Source organism: Anabrus simplex, chromosome 10 (assembly GCF_040414725.1).
Source record: "Anabrus simplex isolate iqAnaSimp1 chromosome 10, ASM4041472v1, whole genome shotgun sequence".
Taxonomy (NCBI): domain Eukaryota; kingdom Metazoa; phylum Arthropoda; class Insecta; order Orthoptera; family Tettigoniidae; genus Anabrus; species Anabrus simplex.
Window position 1 is genome coordinate 125,111,283 of NC_090274.1, and position 18,961 is coordinate 125,130,243.

The 18,961-nt window shown below is 38.8% G+C and overlaps 1 protein-coding gene across 1 annotated transcript in view; it reads right to left on the minus strand.

Moving 5' to 3' along the window:
- LOC137502367 (zinc finger protein OZF-like) overlaps positions 1–18,961 on the minus strand; it is a 95,497-nt gene that overhangs the window by 17,054 nt on the left and 59,482 nt on the right. The window contains exon 4 of the mRNA XM_068229391.1: positions 7,780–7,838. Within this exon, the coding sequence (XP_068085492.1) occupies positions 7,780–7,838 (59 nt within the window). The remainder of the gene's footprint in view (positions 1–7,779; positions 7,839–18,961) is intronic.

Here is an 18,961-nt window from a genome sequence, read left to right on the forward strand (position 1 = left end):
TCTAAGATATGCATTTGGAAATACAGGGCATGTACTTATGCATAGTGCCTGAAGACAAATTCTGACTGCAGGAGATTCTCGTAGGAAAGTGATAGAACACAGGCCATTGGTAAACATTATACTCTATGGGCTTTTGGGCGTCAAGCAAATAACGTGAAATTCTTTACGTTTCACAGAGAACTGTGCTCTTCGTCATCAGAAGAAAATCTCGACTGTCCAGGAGAAAGGCTTCTTAAACAATGACATTCTGAAATTTAGACGCTAAAATAGAAGTGGAAATGGTGCGTTCATTCGTCACCAGATGGCTCCCCGGACGTGGCACAGCGCTAGCGTTCGAAGCAGAAGCTGACCGAACCACCAGAATCAGTCTAAGAGGGTCACATAACATGTGTACATAACATACGACATTGACAGGTGTACGTAAATCCTTAATGGCTGGCAACCAGGTATTAATTTTCGTGGACAATCGAGATTTTCTTCTGATGACGCAGCGCACATTTCACTGCGAAACGTAAAGAATTTCTCCACATGGCCTATACAGTATCATGTCTGTAAGTACGGGCCGTGAAAGCATCAATGGCAACATTGGTAAACATTGCCTTATTAAGGTGTAGACAGCAAATACACAACACTATGTACAAAGGACACATCTCCACTGGTTATAGACCCTCGAAATAATCACCCAAGGTTTCCACTGATCGTTGCCAGTGGTGGGGCAGGCGCCGACTACCATTCGCTGCATGTGTGTCGCTAACGTGTGACACCTCTCTCCGAAATGCTGTTACGATGTCCTCTTTGTTAGCAAACCGTTGACCACGTAATGGCTTCTTGACTTTGGGGATTAGATCATAGTCACATGGGCTCAGATCAGGCGAATAAGGCGGGTGTGGAAGAACCTCCCATCCCCACCGTTGTAAGCGGCGCTGAACGATGGATGTTGTGTGAGCTGTCGCGTTATCGTGTAGGATTATGGCGTTGTCCAAAAGATCTGGACGTTTCGCTCGCACTGCACGGCGTAATTGGTACAACAAAAAGGAACTGTAATAAACTGCATTGACAGTGTTCCCCTCACGCACTGGATGACACACAAGAACACCTTGAACATCGTATGCTAGGATTACCATAACCTTATTGGGCGACTGATTCTGTCTCCGTGGTGAGCCCTGACGATGCCGTTCACTTGACTGTCTCTTCAGTTCAGGTTCATAAGCACGTGCCCATGTTTCATCGACTTCAATAATGCGATTCAACATGGCTTGTCCTTCTTGCTGAAACATCTCCAGATTGATGCGACATGTTTCGTAACGAGTCGACTTCTGTACCTCAGTTAAGTGACGTGGCACCCACTTTGCACAAAGTTTATGCATCTGTAGGTCCTTGTGCAAAATGCACCGTATTGTTGCCGCTGGTATTGCTGTATGTTCTTGCAATTTCGCTAGAGTCCAGCGCTGTCCTCATGAAAACACTGACTGATCACCATTATCCATACATCTTTGTCCATGGACACTGGACGGCCTGGGCGAGGCAAATCGGCAGTTGAAAACTTGTTTGGTTTAAACTGTAATTCTGTATCCGCTGATTTTTTTTTCAACGTCTGCTTTCATTATGATGTACTTTATTCTACCTAAAGTGTGTGATAACCCAGTATATTATCTTAAAAGGGACATTTAAGACCGTTTTCTTAAATTCTATTATTTAACTTTGGCCAATAACTGAAATATGCCAATCCATTCTCTAGGTTAACATTTTATCATAATCCACCCTGTGGTGGTAACTTATTAACCTCCGACTGTCGTTAATTATGTATTGAGAAAAGTGAAACCATCTTTATAGGGTGATTTGTCACATGTTTTGATTGTCTGATATTTATTTTGCTTCTCATCTTGGTGACATTTATTGTACCAAATTTGTTTTGGGGAGATTACTATTGAGTTGGATTGAATCGAGATTGGGTGAATGTTGGGAATTGCTTTGACTTGAGTGTGATCGTGTCCTTATCGATTGACAGCTCAAACTGTTCCCAGAAACGTGCCCATGTTTTTACATTACCTGAGAAGGGTTCTAGTTTTATTGGGGGGGGGGAGTCTTAACGTGGTTGAGGGAACTGCTGAGGCAAGTGTTGGTACCGTCTGTGTGTTCGTGAATCTAAGATTCGACATCGCGCTTTCAAGTCTTTTCTCCATCCCACGTGAAATGCGAATGATAGCGCGCTTGGCGTTCTCTACGTATTCCTCACATGTACTTATGTCATCAGCATACGCGGTGTCATCCAGGAGGTCGTGAACCTCATCGTCCAGGGCCCTTAATTTATCCAAAGTCTCTTGTAACCTATCCTTACAGTACTCGTAATCCTCAGAAGGGGTAGACTTAGTACACTCTGGTGCTTTCTCTACGAGACGTGTGACCTTCACCTAGCACGTCTTCTTTTCAATTGGTGTAGTCGTGTGTTCGCGTTACCGCCTTCCATGCTGGACCTCTAGACGTGAATTTGCTATGGTAAAATAGTGTATTTGATAGGGACGTCGTAATAGCATGGGAAATATTTCGTTACTTGATCTATTATTAATCATACTCTGAAGTATTGTGACGTAGTTCAAGGAAAGCCAGGAGATGGCAGCACTGGTCACTCAGTCGTGCGTGAAGTCTCCTCCAAGTGACGTAAATAAATAATATGGCTACCCTTCCAGCTTAACCAATAAACTATTTATGCACTTACACTACAAATACTATCTATGCCCCCTTTTTTATCTTACTATACCTTATGCGGTATTTGGAAGTTCCTTAAGTATCTCAGATATGAACAGGTTCAAAAATACTCATCTGAGAAATGTTAACGTACGTTGATGGCTTGGAGTGATAGGTTTTATTTTCACGGCAACAATTTTCCCGTAGTCTCTTTACGGAACGTATAGCAAACCAATTATTACTTTGTCTCTAGTCCACGACGTACATTGCCCATTCGTGCTGGAGTGTAGTTCTTCCCGGGTTTCGGCACCAATTTATGTCGTAATATTGGGAGAGCAGTCAAGGAAACATAACTAGTAACTCGTTCCTTTTCTATTATTATTGTTAAAAAATCTAAGAACCTAAGATACCACACTTGTGACACAATGATATTAAATAAAGATATAACATATAACGCAGTCCAAAGAAGGTTCTCGAGTAGTGTCTATCAATTTCCAACAGTGATATTTACTGATCTCACCATATTTCACCACTTCGTTGGATTTGTGGTGTCATTCATGACTTATTCTCCTGCGATTTAATTCGTAAATTATTGAATTAAGCAGTTACTTCTGCTTGACTTGAGTTGCTCTTAAAGAGTTAATTAATGGTGATATTTACTGATCTCACCTTATTTCACCACTTCATTGGATTTGTGGTGTCATCCATTTGTTATGCTCCTGCTATTTAATTAGAAAAGTTTTGGATTGAGAAGTGATTTCTCCATGACTTGACCTTGGTCTACCTTGTTCCACTTACGGTTGTGAGCATTTCTTCTAGTTACCTTGGTGGGGAATTTTATCTAACGTTGCCCTCTGATTTTTATTCTATTGATTTTAAGTTCTCTGCCTTAATAATTGATTTGGAATTGACCCAGTTGTGTCCCTTTTATGGTGAGTTTTCATATGAATTATTGTATTGGTGGGTATTTGCTTGATTTTCTGTCCCTGATAACTTATGTACCCCTGTTCTGTGTTAACACCATAGTAAAGGAATTGGTTTTGTTTCTCTCCATTTATGCTTGTGAATTTATTTAATTGATAAACTACCTGTCCCATCTTCCTTGGGGTATTATTTTTAAATCATCCCGTGATTAACTGATTTATTTATTGACTCTCTGAAGGAGTGGTGTAATACTCATATGCTGTTATTACACTGAACTATTTCTAAAAATCTAGGCCTTATCCTTTCATGATAATGGTTGTGTAATAATATCTAAAATTTATTTTATTAATTTTAAGAAAGATAATCATGATTGCAATGATCCACTATAAAGGCGCTTTCCACCCATTTACTCCTTTGAGGTAAGTTGCCTTGCCTTTTACTTGTATTTATTTCATTTCCTTTGGTTTACTGCTTCTGGTGTGGTGACTGTGGGGTAATTGTTTGATCTTTCTGGGTGTCAGTGTATTCGTACAGTGTGTGTTATTTTTATCTGGGCTGATCTCTGTGCCCTGTGATCCTTACTTCTGTTCGACTTGAGTCTGTCACCCAGTTCGTTATTCAGTCTTAATTCACTGTAATAATGCTACTTGCTTTACGTCCCACTAACTACTTTTACGGTCTTCGGAGAGGCCAAGGTGCCATAATTTTGTCCCGCAGGAGTTCTTTTACATGTCGACAGGAGGCTGACATATTTGAGCACCTTCAAATATCACCGGACTGAGCCAGGATCGAACCTGCCAAGTTGGGGTCAGAAGGCTAGCACCTCAACCGTCTGAGTCACTCAGCCCGGCGAGTACCACTGTGCCATTATATTTAATTATATTTAATTGATCCCCTTATGCATCACACGCTATACGTTACTGTGATTATGTTGATTTATTTTACCTTGCTCATCTATATTTGCGTATGCCGCACGTCATAATCTTTTACCGGTGTGGTGCTAGTTTTCTTTCGTCTTATGGTTCTGATTTTTGCTGACTCTAGTTTAGTTTGGTTCGACTTCGTGATTACCGTGTATTGTCCGATGCACTGAGGAAACAGTATTTGTAACCCTTTTTTTTCTTTTTCTTACCTAATATCTTATTATTTTTGTTTGTATGGTAGGTTTCATAAAAGTAAATTCATTTTTGGGAATTATTTCTAAAATACTTTAATTCAAGTTTGATCATTTTATATTTAACTTATAGTTCTTGTTAAGTGGGTCTATCCCTAATTTATTTTTTAAAATGTAATATTCTAAGGTTGAAGTTTGTAATAAATGGGTTTGGGTTTGGACAGCCCTACTGTGAGTGATCTGATGTTCTGGTCCTTATCTCTTCTTCCGATTGTTGTTGCTATCTCATTGTGGCTTGACAGTTACCTAACTGATTTGTTCATTATTGTTTTGCCTGGGATTGCGTCAAGTCATGTGTGGCATTGTGAATTTAACAATATATTGTTTTTCGTCTTGAGGCGAGGTTGTGTGTTTGACTCAGTTGAGTTTCTTGTATGACCTCGTTCGCTTACTTATTAATATCTGGTTGGTATTTGTTGATTACCTTGTCTGTGATGCCTTTCATGGTTTAAATTGTAATTTATTTGTGTTAATATTTTAATTCAGTGTTGACTTGTGTTATACATTTTGGTCTGTGTATGTATATTTTAATTTTACGTGATGAGTTGTGGGACCAACGTTAATGTGGGTATTGCAGGAAATGATCCTCTCAATGGGTTCTGTCCAAAGCTCTCCTTTTAAGCTATCCGACCCATTTTTCATTTTTAATTAAATTTTAAAATTTTATTTTAGGGATATATTCTTATAACATGTGATGTTTGGGTCGTCTGGTGCACCAGGACCTTTTTTAAACTTGATGAAATGGTATCATTTTAAGGAATACTATACTTATTTAAATTTAAATTATTTATTAAATTTTAATTATACTATTAATTCTTCTGTTCTTTTCAAGTTTCCCTTTATTATTTTATCAAAGATTACTGATTTTTCAAGTTTATTTTATTGTAAATATTATTTACCTAACTATAGTTTTAATTTTTTTGAAAATTTGGTGTTCTTTTGGTGAATGACTCAGCATTTCCTTGGGATCCTTGCCTTTTCTTTTCTTTTTTTTTTAAAATATGGGTCAGGTTTTCAGTGCACGTTCTTGCTTCCACGTTTGGTGTGTACGTTGACGCCTGATGTTCTGTACAGTTTGTTCATTTTTCTCTTTATCATTGTGTGCACACTACCCTATGGTGTTGTCTAGCCTAACGTCATTTACTGTAATTCTTAGAGGGTGTTCCAGTATACCTTTTTCTCCAATTAATTTGTCAGTTATCACATAGTCAATAACTGCCTTTCATTGCCCATCCCCGCCATATCTGGTAATAATTTCGTGTGGCTATTTCTAGCCGAGTGCAGCCCTTGCACTCCGATGAGGGTGGGTGGCATCTGCCATGTGTAGGTAACTGCGTGTTAATGTGGTGGAAGATAGTGTTGTGTGTGGTGTGTGAGTTGCAGGGATGTTGGGGACAGCACAAACATCCAGCCCCCGAGCCACTGGAATTAACCAATGAAGGTTAAAATCCCCGACCCGGCTGGGAATCGAACCCGGGACCCTCTGTACCAAAGGCCAGTATGCTGACCATTCAGCCAAGGAGTCGGACGCCATATTTGGTAATCTTATGACTATTCCCCTCTTCTGAAGAATGTATTTTTAATAAAAATATTGTTTCTTACACACAAATTTAGAATATGTTCGTCCTCTACATTTCTTGTTCCATGTCCAAAACAGCCCATCACCAACTCGTATCCACATCTATTGGCCCTAACTTAGGCATTCAGATCCCCAATTATCATAACACTGTCTTCTCGTATTTGATCTTCCACTTTACAATGGCGAAAAATGAGAGTATCCTCCTATTCAATACATCATATATTCTGTCATTAGACGGAGCAAACAAATTCAAACATGTTTCGGCTCGCTTGAGCCATCTTCAAGCGAGGAATTCAAACATGTTTCGGCTCGCTTGAGCCATCTTCAAGCGAGCCGAAACATGTTTGAATTTGTTTGCTCTGTCTAATGACGGAATATATGATGTATTGAATAGGAGGATACTCTCATTTTTCGCCATTGTAAAGTGAAAACCGTCAATACAGAATGATTCTAATATCTTGTAATTTGATCTTCCAATTCATCCAGGAATTCTGTTTTCTCATCTGCACTGCATTCTTGCTGAGGGATATACACTTGGACTATTCTATTACCGTGCCAGTACAGTTTGTAATCTCCTCTTAATAATTTTGAATTCGTCTCCTTCCATTTCGTCTCACTCAATCCCAGTAATATGACTCTTCCTTCTTTCCATTATTAAATGAAGACAGATCTAGCTGGACTGCAGGTACAAACCTCCAAGGACCTACTTTCACAGTTCACTCTTGCCTAACAGAGTTATCATGCTTAGAGCTCCTACTCTCAGTTTGTGTTTGTAGTTTAGTCCAGTGTAAGTACTTTGTCTTTCATTGATATTACTTCCCGTATTTGGATTATCTTCAAACACAGGAGAGTTGTCATTTGTTCCAGGAGTACATGGAGTTTGGCCTTCTTCCATCCGAGGCTTATTCTCAGACTGAAAGCAATACATAACAACACTCTTCTGCTGACCTGCTAAGCCTAATGCATCAGCCTTTGAGGATCCCTCCTCTTCCCACAAGGCAGTTTACTCCGTCACTGCCATTAAGGTATCCCAGTGCACTGAGCCCATGGGACTGGGTCCCCACCAGAACTTGGCCACTACGCCATTACCATAGCTTCGACTACAGTACCGTTGCCCACCACCACGATGTGGATGCGCCTGACAGGATTTATCCATGTAAACACAGATCATCTCTGATGTCTCATGGACTGGCAGAAATGAAATGTACACAATCCCTACAACTGCTTTCATGAGCAAAAAAAGGCATTGGGAGTGTTGCATTTAATGAAGACAAAGCTAGCTGGACTGCAAGTACAAACCTCCAAGGACCTACTTTCACAGTTCAGGTAAATTTTGAGCAGACCTTTTGTTTATACTTTTAAGCTGCCTGTATTTCTTTCCCCATATTGACTACACTTAAGTATGTTGAACACTTACTCATGAGATGAACCTCCACTGTTGTCACCCTTTTCGTCATGAGCTGCTTCCTCTTCATCCTAAGGAAAGTAAACAATTCATTTATTCAATTGCAACTCTCAGGTTATAGATCACACGGGGATGGTTTGGATGAAAAAGGACTTGGAGGCTACCAACATCAAGATACCTGATCAAATGAAGCAGGACCTCACAAGAAGATCATAACAAAAGGAATGAGCACAGGTAGACATTGAGAACTCTCTTGTGCTATACTCCGGCAACAGAAGATGGTTGAACTTCCATGATGACAACTCATATGAGTACAGCAAGCAGTGGCAGATTTCAGACATAAGACTGAATGTTACAAGTTTTAAATAGTTTTTATAGTTAAATAGGCTGTGTTGAGAGTTATAATTTTACAGATTATTTATTTATTTATTTATTTATTTACTGCGCACTACAGGATTTCTAATCCCAATTACAGTGGCAAATGTATACACGTGCTTTTTTAAAATGTTTCAATCAGTCTAATATCCTAATATCTAAACTATTCTAATATTATATTTACGTTGAGAAATAAATAATATTACATATCTAATCCTTACAATAAACAATTAGATAAAAACATAATTTCATATCTAAACTAGTCTAATGACCTAATACGTAAACTATTCTAATATTATATTTACAATAAGAAAGGAACAGTATTTTACATCTAATCTAATTTAATTTAATCTTTACATGAAAGAGGAAAATAAAAAATCTTAATTTCATATCTAAACTATTGTTTTATTCTAGTTCCAACACTTATAATTACATTTTGGGATAGGGCTTAATGTAGAATGTTTATAATACATTTTTTGGTTCAAATCAGCATTTCAGAGTTTTCACGAAGTCTAAAGAATTATTTTTCTGAACTGCACTGTTGTAGACATTGCATAGCCTGTAGAATGAGGAATTTTTGTGAGCAGTTGTTCTGACTTCTTTTATTATTATGAGTTACTACATTTGTCCTCGCATTAAAGCGGGGCACGTGGAAGCTCAAGAGAGACAAAAAGTCAGGGTTGTCAATAACAGAGTTTACAGTTTTGTACACAAACTTCATGTCATCCTTTTGTCTCCCCAGTTCCAAACTTTCTATTTCAAAATTTAGGAGAAGTTCGTTGTATGCTATGTGTGGATAATTACTGGTTTTTGTGAAATGTAAGTATTTTAAATATTTCTTTTGGATTTTTCGATCTGTGCAATATATATTTTGTTTGCTGGATTTCATATAATGCTTGCGTATTCTACTTTGGGCCAGACGAGAGAGCTGTAGAAGTGTATAGAGACTTTGGGCCAGACGAGAGAGCTGTAGAAGTGTATAGAGGTTTTTAAGAGTTTAAAGGATTTGACATTCCTCATCACAAATCCTAATAACCTGTATGACTCAGCAACTACCTTCTGTATGTGCTTCATGATCCGTACTGCACTTGCACAGATTAATTGTCAATCCTCTTATGTTAATTTTAAGAACACTTCTTCTAAAGCATTGATACTTTGTCATATATGAATTTTTCATCTAAACAGTGTTATGTGGCTGAAAATGTTTATAATATACGAAACATGTACCACTTTTAACCAATAAGTTGCCTTAAGCAACTTAGTGTATCGACAAGGTGGAAAATAAAAAATACTTAGTTGTGAATCAAAAACAGTTGTGAAACACTCATTGAAAGTATGCCCAAAAGGGCAAAAATGCTTATTTCAAACAAAGGGTAGCATACAAAGTATTGAAGCACATGCATGTTTAATTTTCATTTGTGAGGACACCTAGGAAAATTAAATATGTTATTTTCCAAGCTTTAGTCTAATAATCTGGCCACATAAACAATCCGTGTGCGAGATAGGCAATGACTTTGTCACCCAACAAAGCACTCCTGACGTACCCATATGGGGTCACACCAAAACAGGATTTGATGAAAGAAAGGTAGACTATGCACTTACTTAAAAACATGGGCAACAGAAAGCAGGAAGGGGGTTTATACAGCTTCGAAACACGTACTCAAATGGGTTCGCACAGTACTAGACTTCGAATGAACGTACAACCCAATATGGGGCATGAAGTTCAAAAACTTGACCACTTTCACGTACGTGGCACTCAACTTGGTAATACTGCAGACCTCACTGATCAAGCACTATATTTACCATATATTGTTTTACCAATTTTTGTTCTTGCTTATTCTGAAGAACCAACTAAATCAAAAAGTAACATGCATTCTGTAGTTGGTAGCTGATTTACACCACATGGAATTAACCCATTTGACGTTCACGCCAAGCATTGTCCAGGCCTTGACGAGACATTCACGTATGTACTAGCGTATATTTTGATCACTCCTGCAAGGGTTTCCCTTTCGCATTCTATGAATAGAACAGGAATGTCGCTCGTTTTCAGTTCTCCTTCTAAGAACTTGCATTGTTATTTATTGCCTAATTGTAGCCTACGAAAGCACAAAACATTTCATCAAGCGTCAATCGTTCTCCTAGCCACAACTCCGGGTGTAGTATAAGCAAGTCACAGCAATGCTATTGCTGGGTTAACTGAAAGTATTTTAGATTCGGAGGACAGGGATGGCGATTATGATAACATTGAAGAAGAGATATGAAGTGACAGTGATATTTCATCTGATACAAGTGACAGTACATAAAGCCCCGGGGGCGAAACCAAAACAGTGACTGGGTTTGGGCTAGCAATAGATATAACCAAAAAATTATTCTTCACTTTACAGGCTCTCCAGGGGTATCAGGAGAACTGAGAGACAAATATATACATAATTCTTCATCAGAGTAGTCTGTGTTGTTGGAGGTTACGACCTGCCGTTCCTCACATTGGGCAGTACACAAATACTTAACACTATGGAACAATTGTTGGACCCACATGGAAAAAAACCTGTGAAAAATGGTTTGACACTAATTAGGCTACCGGTAATTTACCCTCAGCATTTTGAGGTCCCAGGTTCATATGCCTCCCAACCATTTATAATGGAGCAAAGAGTGAGACCCCATTTTTCGAGAGACAATGAGTAGTATAAAGTGCTTCTACATTTACCCGAATATTTCGAGATCTACCACATAAAATTTTCGTTTTAGCATCACTGTTGTTGAGTACAATTATTATGAATACTTCACAGAAAACTGGGTTTGAAAATTCTGGTTGCTGTTCCATTTACGGCAGTGCACAGTAGTTCTGACTGGATGGCTTCGGATGATTTAAATCTGATTTCTAAGTGAATGCGCGAGGCCATTAAACCTGAAGCGATTGGGTTAATGTCCACGTGTCTCGAACCAATAGACAAACTCAAGATTATTGCATAAATGAGCAGAATAATTTATGCCCACAGACATTTAGTTGACAGGAATGTTAATCTGTTAAACCCTGTTTGGATTTTGAACTTATTACACTAGCCAACATGATTTTGTGATAAAATAGAAAATATGTAATTCTTATGGAAATCGCTGCCCTGATTCCGAATATGATGCTATATTCTTCATATCACGTCTAGTTTTGATGCAATTCGGTGTTTTAGTATCTGTGTGAATTCGTAAGATGTAATGTTGAGAGATGTTCTCGTGCAATTTTTTTAGAATACAATTATGTGGTTTGATTTGTTATTGTTTGCATTTTGTTGTAGGTTTATTGCTGTCTAAATGTTCATATTTTAATTGGTGGTTTCCTGGTAAATTAATAACAAACTCCCCCAGATACGCAATAGATCGCGAGGTATGTAGGATTGAAGATAGGACAGTTGAGCGTTTGTCTTTCATCTTAGACCACTTGAATAAACAGACGCTTTAAAAGCAATGTTTACGATGGACTGATAGAGCAGTTTCCTTGCACACTCCACAAAAATGTCTGAAACATACGAGACCTTAAAGTTGGTGCTTGAAAAAATTAAATATCACGAGCATGGGTGGCAAATTTGCGGTGATTTGAAGATCATTGGATTGTTGCTGGGACAACAAAAAGACTATACAAAATGTCCCAGTTTCCTATGCCAATGGGATAGCAGGGCACGGGATAAACATTGTAATACAGTGAATTGGCCAGAAAGGAAACTACAACCAGGATCCAAAAATGTTTTGAATGCAAGTCTTATTGACCGTGAAAAAATTCTACTTCGACCCTTGCACATCAAATTAGGATTGATGATAATAATAATAATGTTATTTGTTTTACATCCCACTAACTACTTTTTAAGGTCTTCGGAGACGCCAAGGTGCCGGAATTTTGTCCCACAGGAGTTCTTTTATGTGCCAGTAAATCTACCGACACGGAGCTGTCGTATTTGAGCACCCTCAAATACCACCGGACTGAGCCAGGATCGAACCTGCCAAGTTGGGGTTAGAAGGCCAGCGCCTTAACCGTCTGAGCCACTCAGCCCGGCAGGATTGATGAAACAGTTTGTCAAGGCATTAGATAAAAGTAGCCTATGCTTCCAACATTTATCCACTAAATTTCCCTCATTATCAGATGCAAAAATCAAAGAAGGCGTATTTGATGCACCACACATTCATAAACTGATGAAGGATAAAAATTTCACAGACACGATGACCAAAATTGAGAGAGAGACATGGAACGCATTCAAAGATGTAGTGGTTAAATTCCTTGGCAACATTAAGGACCCTCAATACAAATAAATTGTAAGGAAAATGTTGGTAAAGTTTAAGGAACTCGGTTGTAATTTGAGCCTTAAGCTTCATTTCTTAGCTTCGCATCTGGATTATTTCCCTCCAAATTTAGGAGCTGTCAGTGAAGAACAAGGCGAAAGGTTTTGCCAGGATCACAAAGATGCATCACGACGCCATCAGGGACGTTGGGATGTGAATATGATGGCCGATTACTGTTGGTCGATTGCACGAGACAACCCTTCCAGAGATCATTCAAGAACTTCAAAAACTCGGAAATTCCAAGGGAAACGGAAAAAGACGGAGTTGTGAATATAACCTGCACATAATGTAAGTAACAAAACTATGTATGTTTAACCATGTCATTTTTATTCAAGGTACGGTTATATTAATTTAAAAGGAACTGTACAGCCGAAACTAAATAGGCGTTTTATGCTTCAGTTTCACGAATTTCAATATACATTAAAAATTTAATACAAACCATCTACTTGCTTACAAAGCAGAATTTATGTTTATATAATGCATGCAAAATATGATTACGTTTTGCAAGCTGAAATTTACATTAATATAACAAATTTAATCAATACTAAGTATCAACAATTTTACGTGAGAACAAAATAGCATTTTGTAAAATTGCCACTAAACCAGACGTGATACGCCAAACTATTTTTTTTTTTTTTTGAATTATGCGTTAAGAAAGTCGTAAAACCCACCTATTTTCCTTTTTACTGCACAAACAAAGTTGTTTTTTGGAGGCTAGTGTTATCAGCCATGATAGAAATTCTTGGCCTATCTTTATATATAATATAAAGAGTTTTGTCTGTACATTGCTCAGAATTTGAAAAGAATGCTATTTCTGTATCGGTCATGTCCATAATAACAAGGAAATGCACGTTTTACTTTTCTGTAATTTCTGTCTGTCTGTATGTATGTATGTATGTATGTATGTACACGCATCACGAGGAAACGGATGAAGAGAATTTAATGAAAATCGATATGTGAAGTCGGGGGGTTGAGCCACTACAATCTAGGCTATAAATCATTTTACACACGCTGAGTGAAATGGTACTTTAGGGGAAGGCCTAAAATTTAATTCTCAAATACTTATATTATTAGTGGCCCTATTGATAAATACTACGTAACTTAAGTTATATAGAATTAAATTTCCGATCATTTATATCATACGTTGTTACTGTGCCGGCTTTCATTACACAGATATCCATGAATTTTTATTTTTTTTGCCAAGTCCATATCAATGCCGAGCCACGAGGAAATGGGTTTACAGATTTTAATGAAAATCGGTATATAGAGTCGGGGAGTAAGAAACTACAGTCTAAGTTATAAACAATTGTATTCCCCCTGGATGAAATTCTAGTTCAGGGGAAGGCACCTAAAATTCAATTTTCAAATACCGATGTTATTGGTCCTATTAAAAAGTACTACATAACAACAGTTATAGAGAATACAATTTCCGACCATTTATGTTTTATTCAGTTTTACCACACCGACTATGATAAAGTGGTATTTCAGAGTTGGAAGAAAACTAAATGTGAAGGTCTACAATAATGAAAGCCCATAACATTGATTAACAATAACATTACATTGACCATTGTTTGTTGTGATGTTCCTTGTCTCTTATGCTGCCGCTCAATTCCGATAAATGGGATTACTGCTGCGTACCAAGTATAATAGCCTGACTGAATAATGGCGGGAAATAGCTGGGGAGTTAGAAAACTTTCTTCTTTAGCATGTCATTCCTCCAGTTCATCCATTTTCTGATCCGTACTGCTGTTACGTAACTCACTGGTTCATCATAGTATTCCAGCTATTTGATCCCCACTCTGGCGAGCTGTTTTGAATGAGCAGTGTGCACACTTAAGGCAGAGGCTCACTTTGTAGTAGTAGTAGTAGTAGTAGTAGTAGTAGTAGTAGTACCTGGTCTAGAATTACAATTTAGGCATATTCCAAATTATAGCACCATAATTCACTAAATAACTCAAAATTCAACCCTGAAAGAGCTGATTCTTAAAAAGAGCTTCTTCCTTTTCACTTTTATTAAATTCTATATTCATTTTATTCAAAATTAGCAGTGAAGAGAGGGTTCCTCCTGTGGCTTGGAGGAAAAATTTGCCCCCAAGTCAAATAGATTTTTCTGCCGCCAGAGTAGTGAATTGAGATCTTCTGACTCATCGGGTACTCCTAGGAAACAGATTAGTAAAAGAACGTAGTTTTTGCCCTGGGACTCTCCACTATTCGACCCCCCGTCCCCGAAAAAAGATTAAGAGTGTTTCACGGATCACGACTGTCTGTGGCCTGGTCATTCCAGCTCTGGAACTTCGGACTGTTAGATCAGCAGCATAGTACTGTTCGTTAACAGCGAGAAAATGTGTGATTTTTCATTTGAATGAGTATTTCATGTGAAATCATTGCTTTTATTCGTGCTATTACTAGTGGCGTCATTGTAATGAACTATGTTCATTTCAGTTGGGAAAAGCACTCGGACAGTCTTTCCGAGGATGTAAACACTTTTTTGCTATTCTGCTTTACATCGCACTGACATAGATAGGTCTTATGGCGATGATGGGACAGGATAGGCCTAGGAATGGGAAGGAAGCGGCCATGGCCTTGATGAAGGTACAGCCCCAGCATTTTCTTGGTGTGAAAATGCAAAACCACAGAAAACCATCTTCAGGGTTGCTGACAGTGGGGTTCGAACCAACTCTCTCTCGGATGCGAGCTCACAGACACGCACACCTGACCGCACGGCCAACTCGCCCAGTGAGGATGTAAAACGGCAGGTGGAGAGCGAGTGTCTGCCATTATAATGAAATTCCCCAACCTGGTTGTGACTGATGGTAGGCAAGCGGGCCTGCCATTACAATGAAAAATCCCTAATGCAATCTTCATATGAGAAAAGACGTTTGGTGATTTCTCCGTTGCGTTTCTAGGGTAATGTTAAGAGCTATGCAATTTAATACAGTCTTGCTCACGTGTTCACTACCTAACCTACAATTCTCTATACAATGTAGAATTCCGTAGCGAAGCACGGATACATCAGCTAGTCTAGTATATATATATATATATATATACACACATAAAACAGAATGTCTGTCTGTCCATACCATTCCACCAATCTGAACCAAATTTTGTATACTTACCTTTTGGGACCCTGTGAATAACCTTATTTAGAAGAAATTTTAACAGCTCTCTCTATTTCCTAGATTTAGGCCCTTTGGAACTTAAACATAGGCTAATGCAGGTGAAATATCAAGTCTGTCACCAAAGGACAAGACAAAGCTCATTTTATGCCTCACAACGTTCATTCATTCATACCCTAAAGGCAAGGCCTTGTCGCTGCAACCACATTTGTATCTCCTCTGCTGAGCATTTCAGGTCAACATAATGTTTCAAATTCAGCCTGTCCATCACGGAATCCAGATACTTCTTCCTCGGCCTTCCTCTTCCCTTCTTACTCAGAAATTTTCCTTCCAGCATAGTAGTCCTTAAGGACCCTATTGTTTGACTTTTTCTCTGTCCAACTAATTTTCAGCATCCTCCCCCATATCCACATTTCCATTCCTTTCAGGCGTTTTATATCCTATTTTGCTAAGACCCATGTTTTGTAACCATACAACAAAACACTCCACACACACATTTTGGCAAATTCTTTCCTAATTTAAATGTTAAGAGGCGGCCGGAGCTGGAACGGCCGGCCACCAGCTCAGTAGTTGTTGTAACATGGTTCAAAAGTTTGTAAGAGTTTCTATAAGGAAACGGAACAAGGTAAAATTATTTTGTTTTTATAGCGCACGGTAGTCTGTGATACACTCTTCATTTGTGTAAAAGCATTTCAAAAAGAAATGTAAATACAGTTATAAAATGGTAGTTAAAATAACAAATCTCCATATATAAAATTGAGCTCTGAACCGCGGTTTTCCTAAACTTGTTTTAAGTCAAGATGGTGTTCAAATTAGAAGCAAACTATACCGTAGGGAAGTTTATTTTTTCTCTAAGGGGCTACTTTAACATACTTTAAAATTAGGGTTTCTTTATATATTTAATTGTGATTTTAATAAAGCGCTGCTTATTGACTTACGAGTGTCGGCCGAATTCTAGTGCTGGTAGTTTAGCCAGTTTCCGTCAGATGGCGCAGCGTCACAAAGCCTTGTCCTTGAAGAGGGATGATGACAGATTAGCTCTTACCCATGCAGGGATGTGGTGAGCGAGATCTTCAGCTGCTATCAGTCGCTTCCTCACCCTTGCTTCATAACGAGTGGCAGTGGACACGCTGACAATACTTTGTTACTCGCTAGTTGTGGTATGACCTTCCAATAGCACGTTATATTTTGTCGTGTTTTATTATGCCGTATCCTTTTACCGAGTGCAATGGAATGGCAAAATGCTTGATTTGTACTAAGACATTAAACTTTATTAAAAAATTTTAACACTGGGAGAGTTGGCCATGCGGTTAGAGGTGCGCGGCTGTGAGCTTGCATCGGGGAGATAGTGGGTTTGAATCCCACTGTCGGCAGCTCTGAAGATGGTTTCCCACTTTCACACCAGGCAAAAACTGGGGCTGTAAGGAGCCCAGCATAAGTAAGTGGAAATAAAGCTAGGACTCAGCTAAGGGCTCCGTGGTCGCCAACCCAGACTCCCAAGTTCAGAGCCCATGAGGCCCGCTTTAGTCGCCTCTTACGACAGGCAGGGGATCCTGTGGGTATTATTCTACTACCCCCACCTACAGAGGAAAGTTGCAGTGCCCCTTATCTGTTGTGTTCTTTATCAGCACCGTTTCAGAGTTTCATAACGGGTAGATATACAAAACCGTCGTTTACAATCCTTGTAGTTCTTGGAAATGGGGTTTTCCAACGTAACTAGAAGAACTCACAGGTTAGATAGGTCATTCCGGTGAGCAGCGTTGCTATTGGCTAAAGCGCCTGACGTCACCGAGAGCGAGAATGAAGTGGTATATTTTTGAGCTTAGTAGTTACTCTAATTACACTCCACTCAAGTCATGAAATACAGAACTAATGGATATTTAGATGCTGTAACATTTATTATTTAAAACTTGTACAAAAACATACGACTTCAAATCCGTCTTTTGTAAAGACAGAGACTCTCACAATGGCTCGAAGGTTGGAACCCAGGCCTTCTGCCCCTTGGCAGGTTCGATCCTGGCACAGTGCGGTGGTATTGGAAGGTCGACACGTTAAAGAACTCTTGCGGGACAACATTCCGGCACCTCTGCGTCTTGGAAAACAAGTTATTTGATCGAATTCAAATTTTAAGACAATATACAGTGGGATGTTTTATACATTGTTTATATATTTCAGAACCGTTTATTTCCAAGGGGAAAAAACTGTTATAAATTTGTAAGGCTTTTTTATACTCAGGGTTGTTGGAAAATTCCGTCACATTACAATCTTTATCGTATATCCATAGTATCACTGTGTGACAAAAAAATGCGTAAATGAATTAACTTCTGTTATATCAGTTTGTATTTTCATTGGATAGAATTATATTATGTACCACTGACTGGCCAGTACAGGGAAAGACGTGAGGCGGGGACGGGGTTGATGCAGTACTTCATTTCAACATCGGAAACAGTGTCCGGCATGCTGGCCTTTGGTCACAGGGGTCCCGGGTTCGATTCCCGGCAGGGTCAGGAATTTTAACCGTAATTGGTTAATTTCTCTGGCATGGGGGCTGGGTGTATGTGTCGTTTCCACCATCATTTCATCATCACAATGCGCAGGTCGCCTACGGGAGTCAAAACAAAAGACCTGCATCTGGCAAGCCGAACTTGTCTTTGGACACTCCCGGCACTAAAAGCCATATGCAATTTCATTTATTTTTGTGAGAAAAAGTACCTTATTTTAACTGTTTTGCTCAGCACTAACCCACGCTCAATAATTTCCTGGAATCTTTCGCATTCCGTACAATTGTCAACACCATCAGCTCCGTGCAAGTACTGTATCACAACTTCCTGGTGACAGACTATGTGACGCTGGAGGGTGAGACGGGAATCGCTCGCTCGGCCTTTCTTACTTACAACTATGCACCCACAATGTAACTATCAGTGGAGTTAGCTGTCGACAGCAACGAGACTAGTGACGATATTTTGAAATAAAAGGTGAATCTAGAATGACTCCGGCCGCCTCTTAATGTTGCTGTTTGTCAGAAGCTGTTTCTTGTTACTGAAGGCTTGTTTAGCTAGAGCAACCCTCCTCCTGATTTCTGTGCTGCACCAGTTTTCCTAAGTGATCATGCTTTCCAAGTATCAATTGAGTTACTTGAACATTTTCATCACCTACCTTAATGTTTATTGGTATTTCCTCAGTTGATTTATTGACAATCAATACCTTTGTTTTTGAGTGTTCAGTTTCAATTTTGATTCTTGTAGTGCTGATGTTAAAACTCATAGCATTTTACTTATTTCCCTCTCGGAATCTGTAATTAATGGAATGTCATGTCCATTAATTTTAATTCCTTTGGTTTTTTGCTTAAGTTTTGATATGGCCTCCTCAATGAACATGTT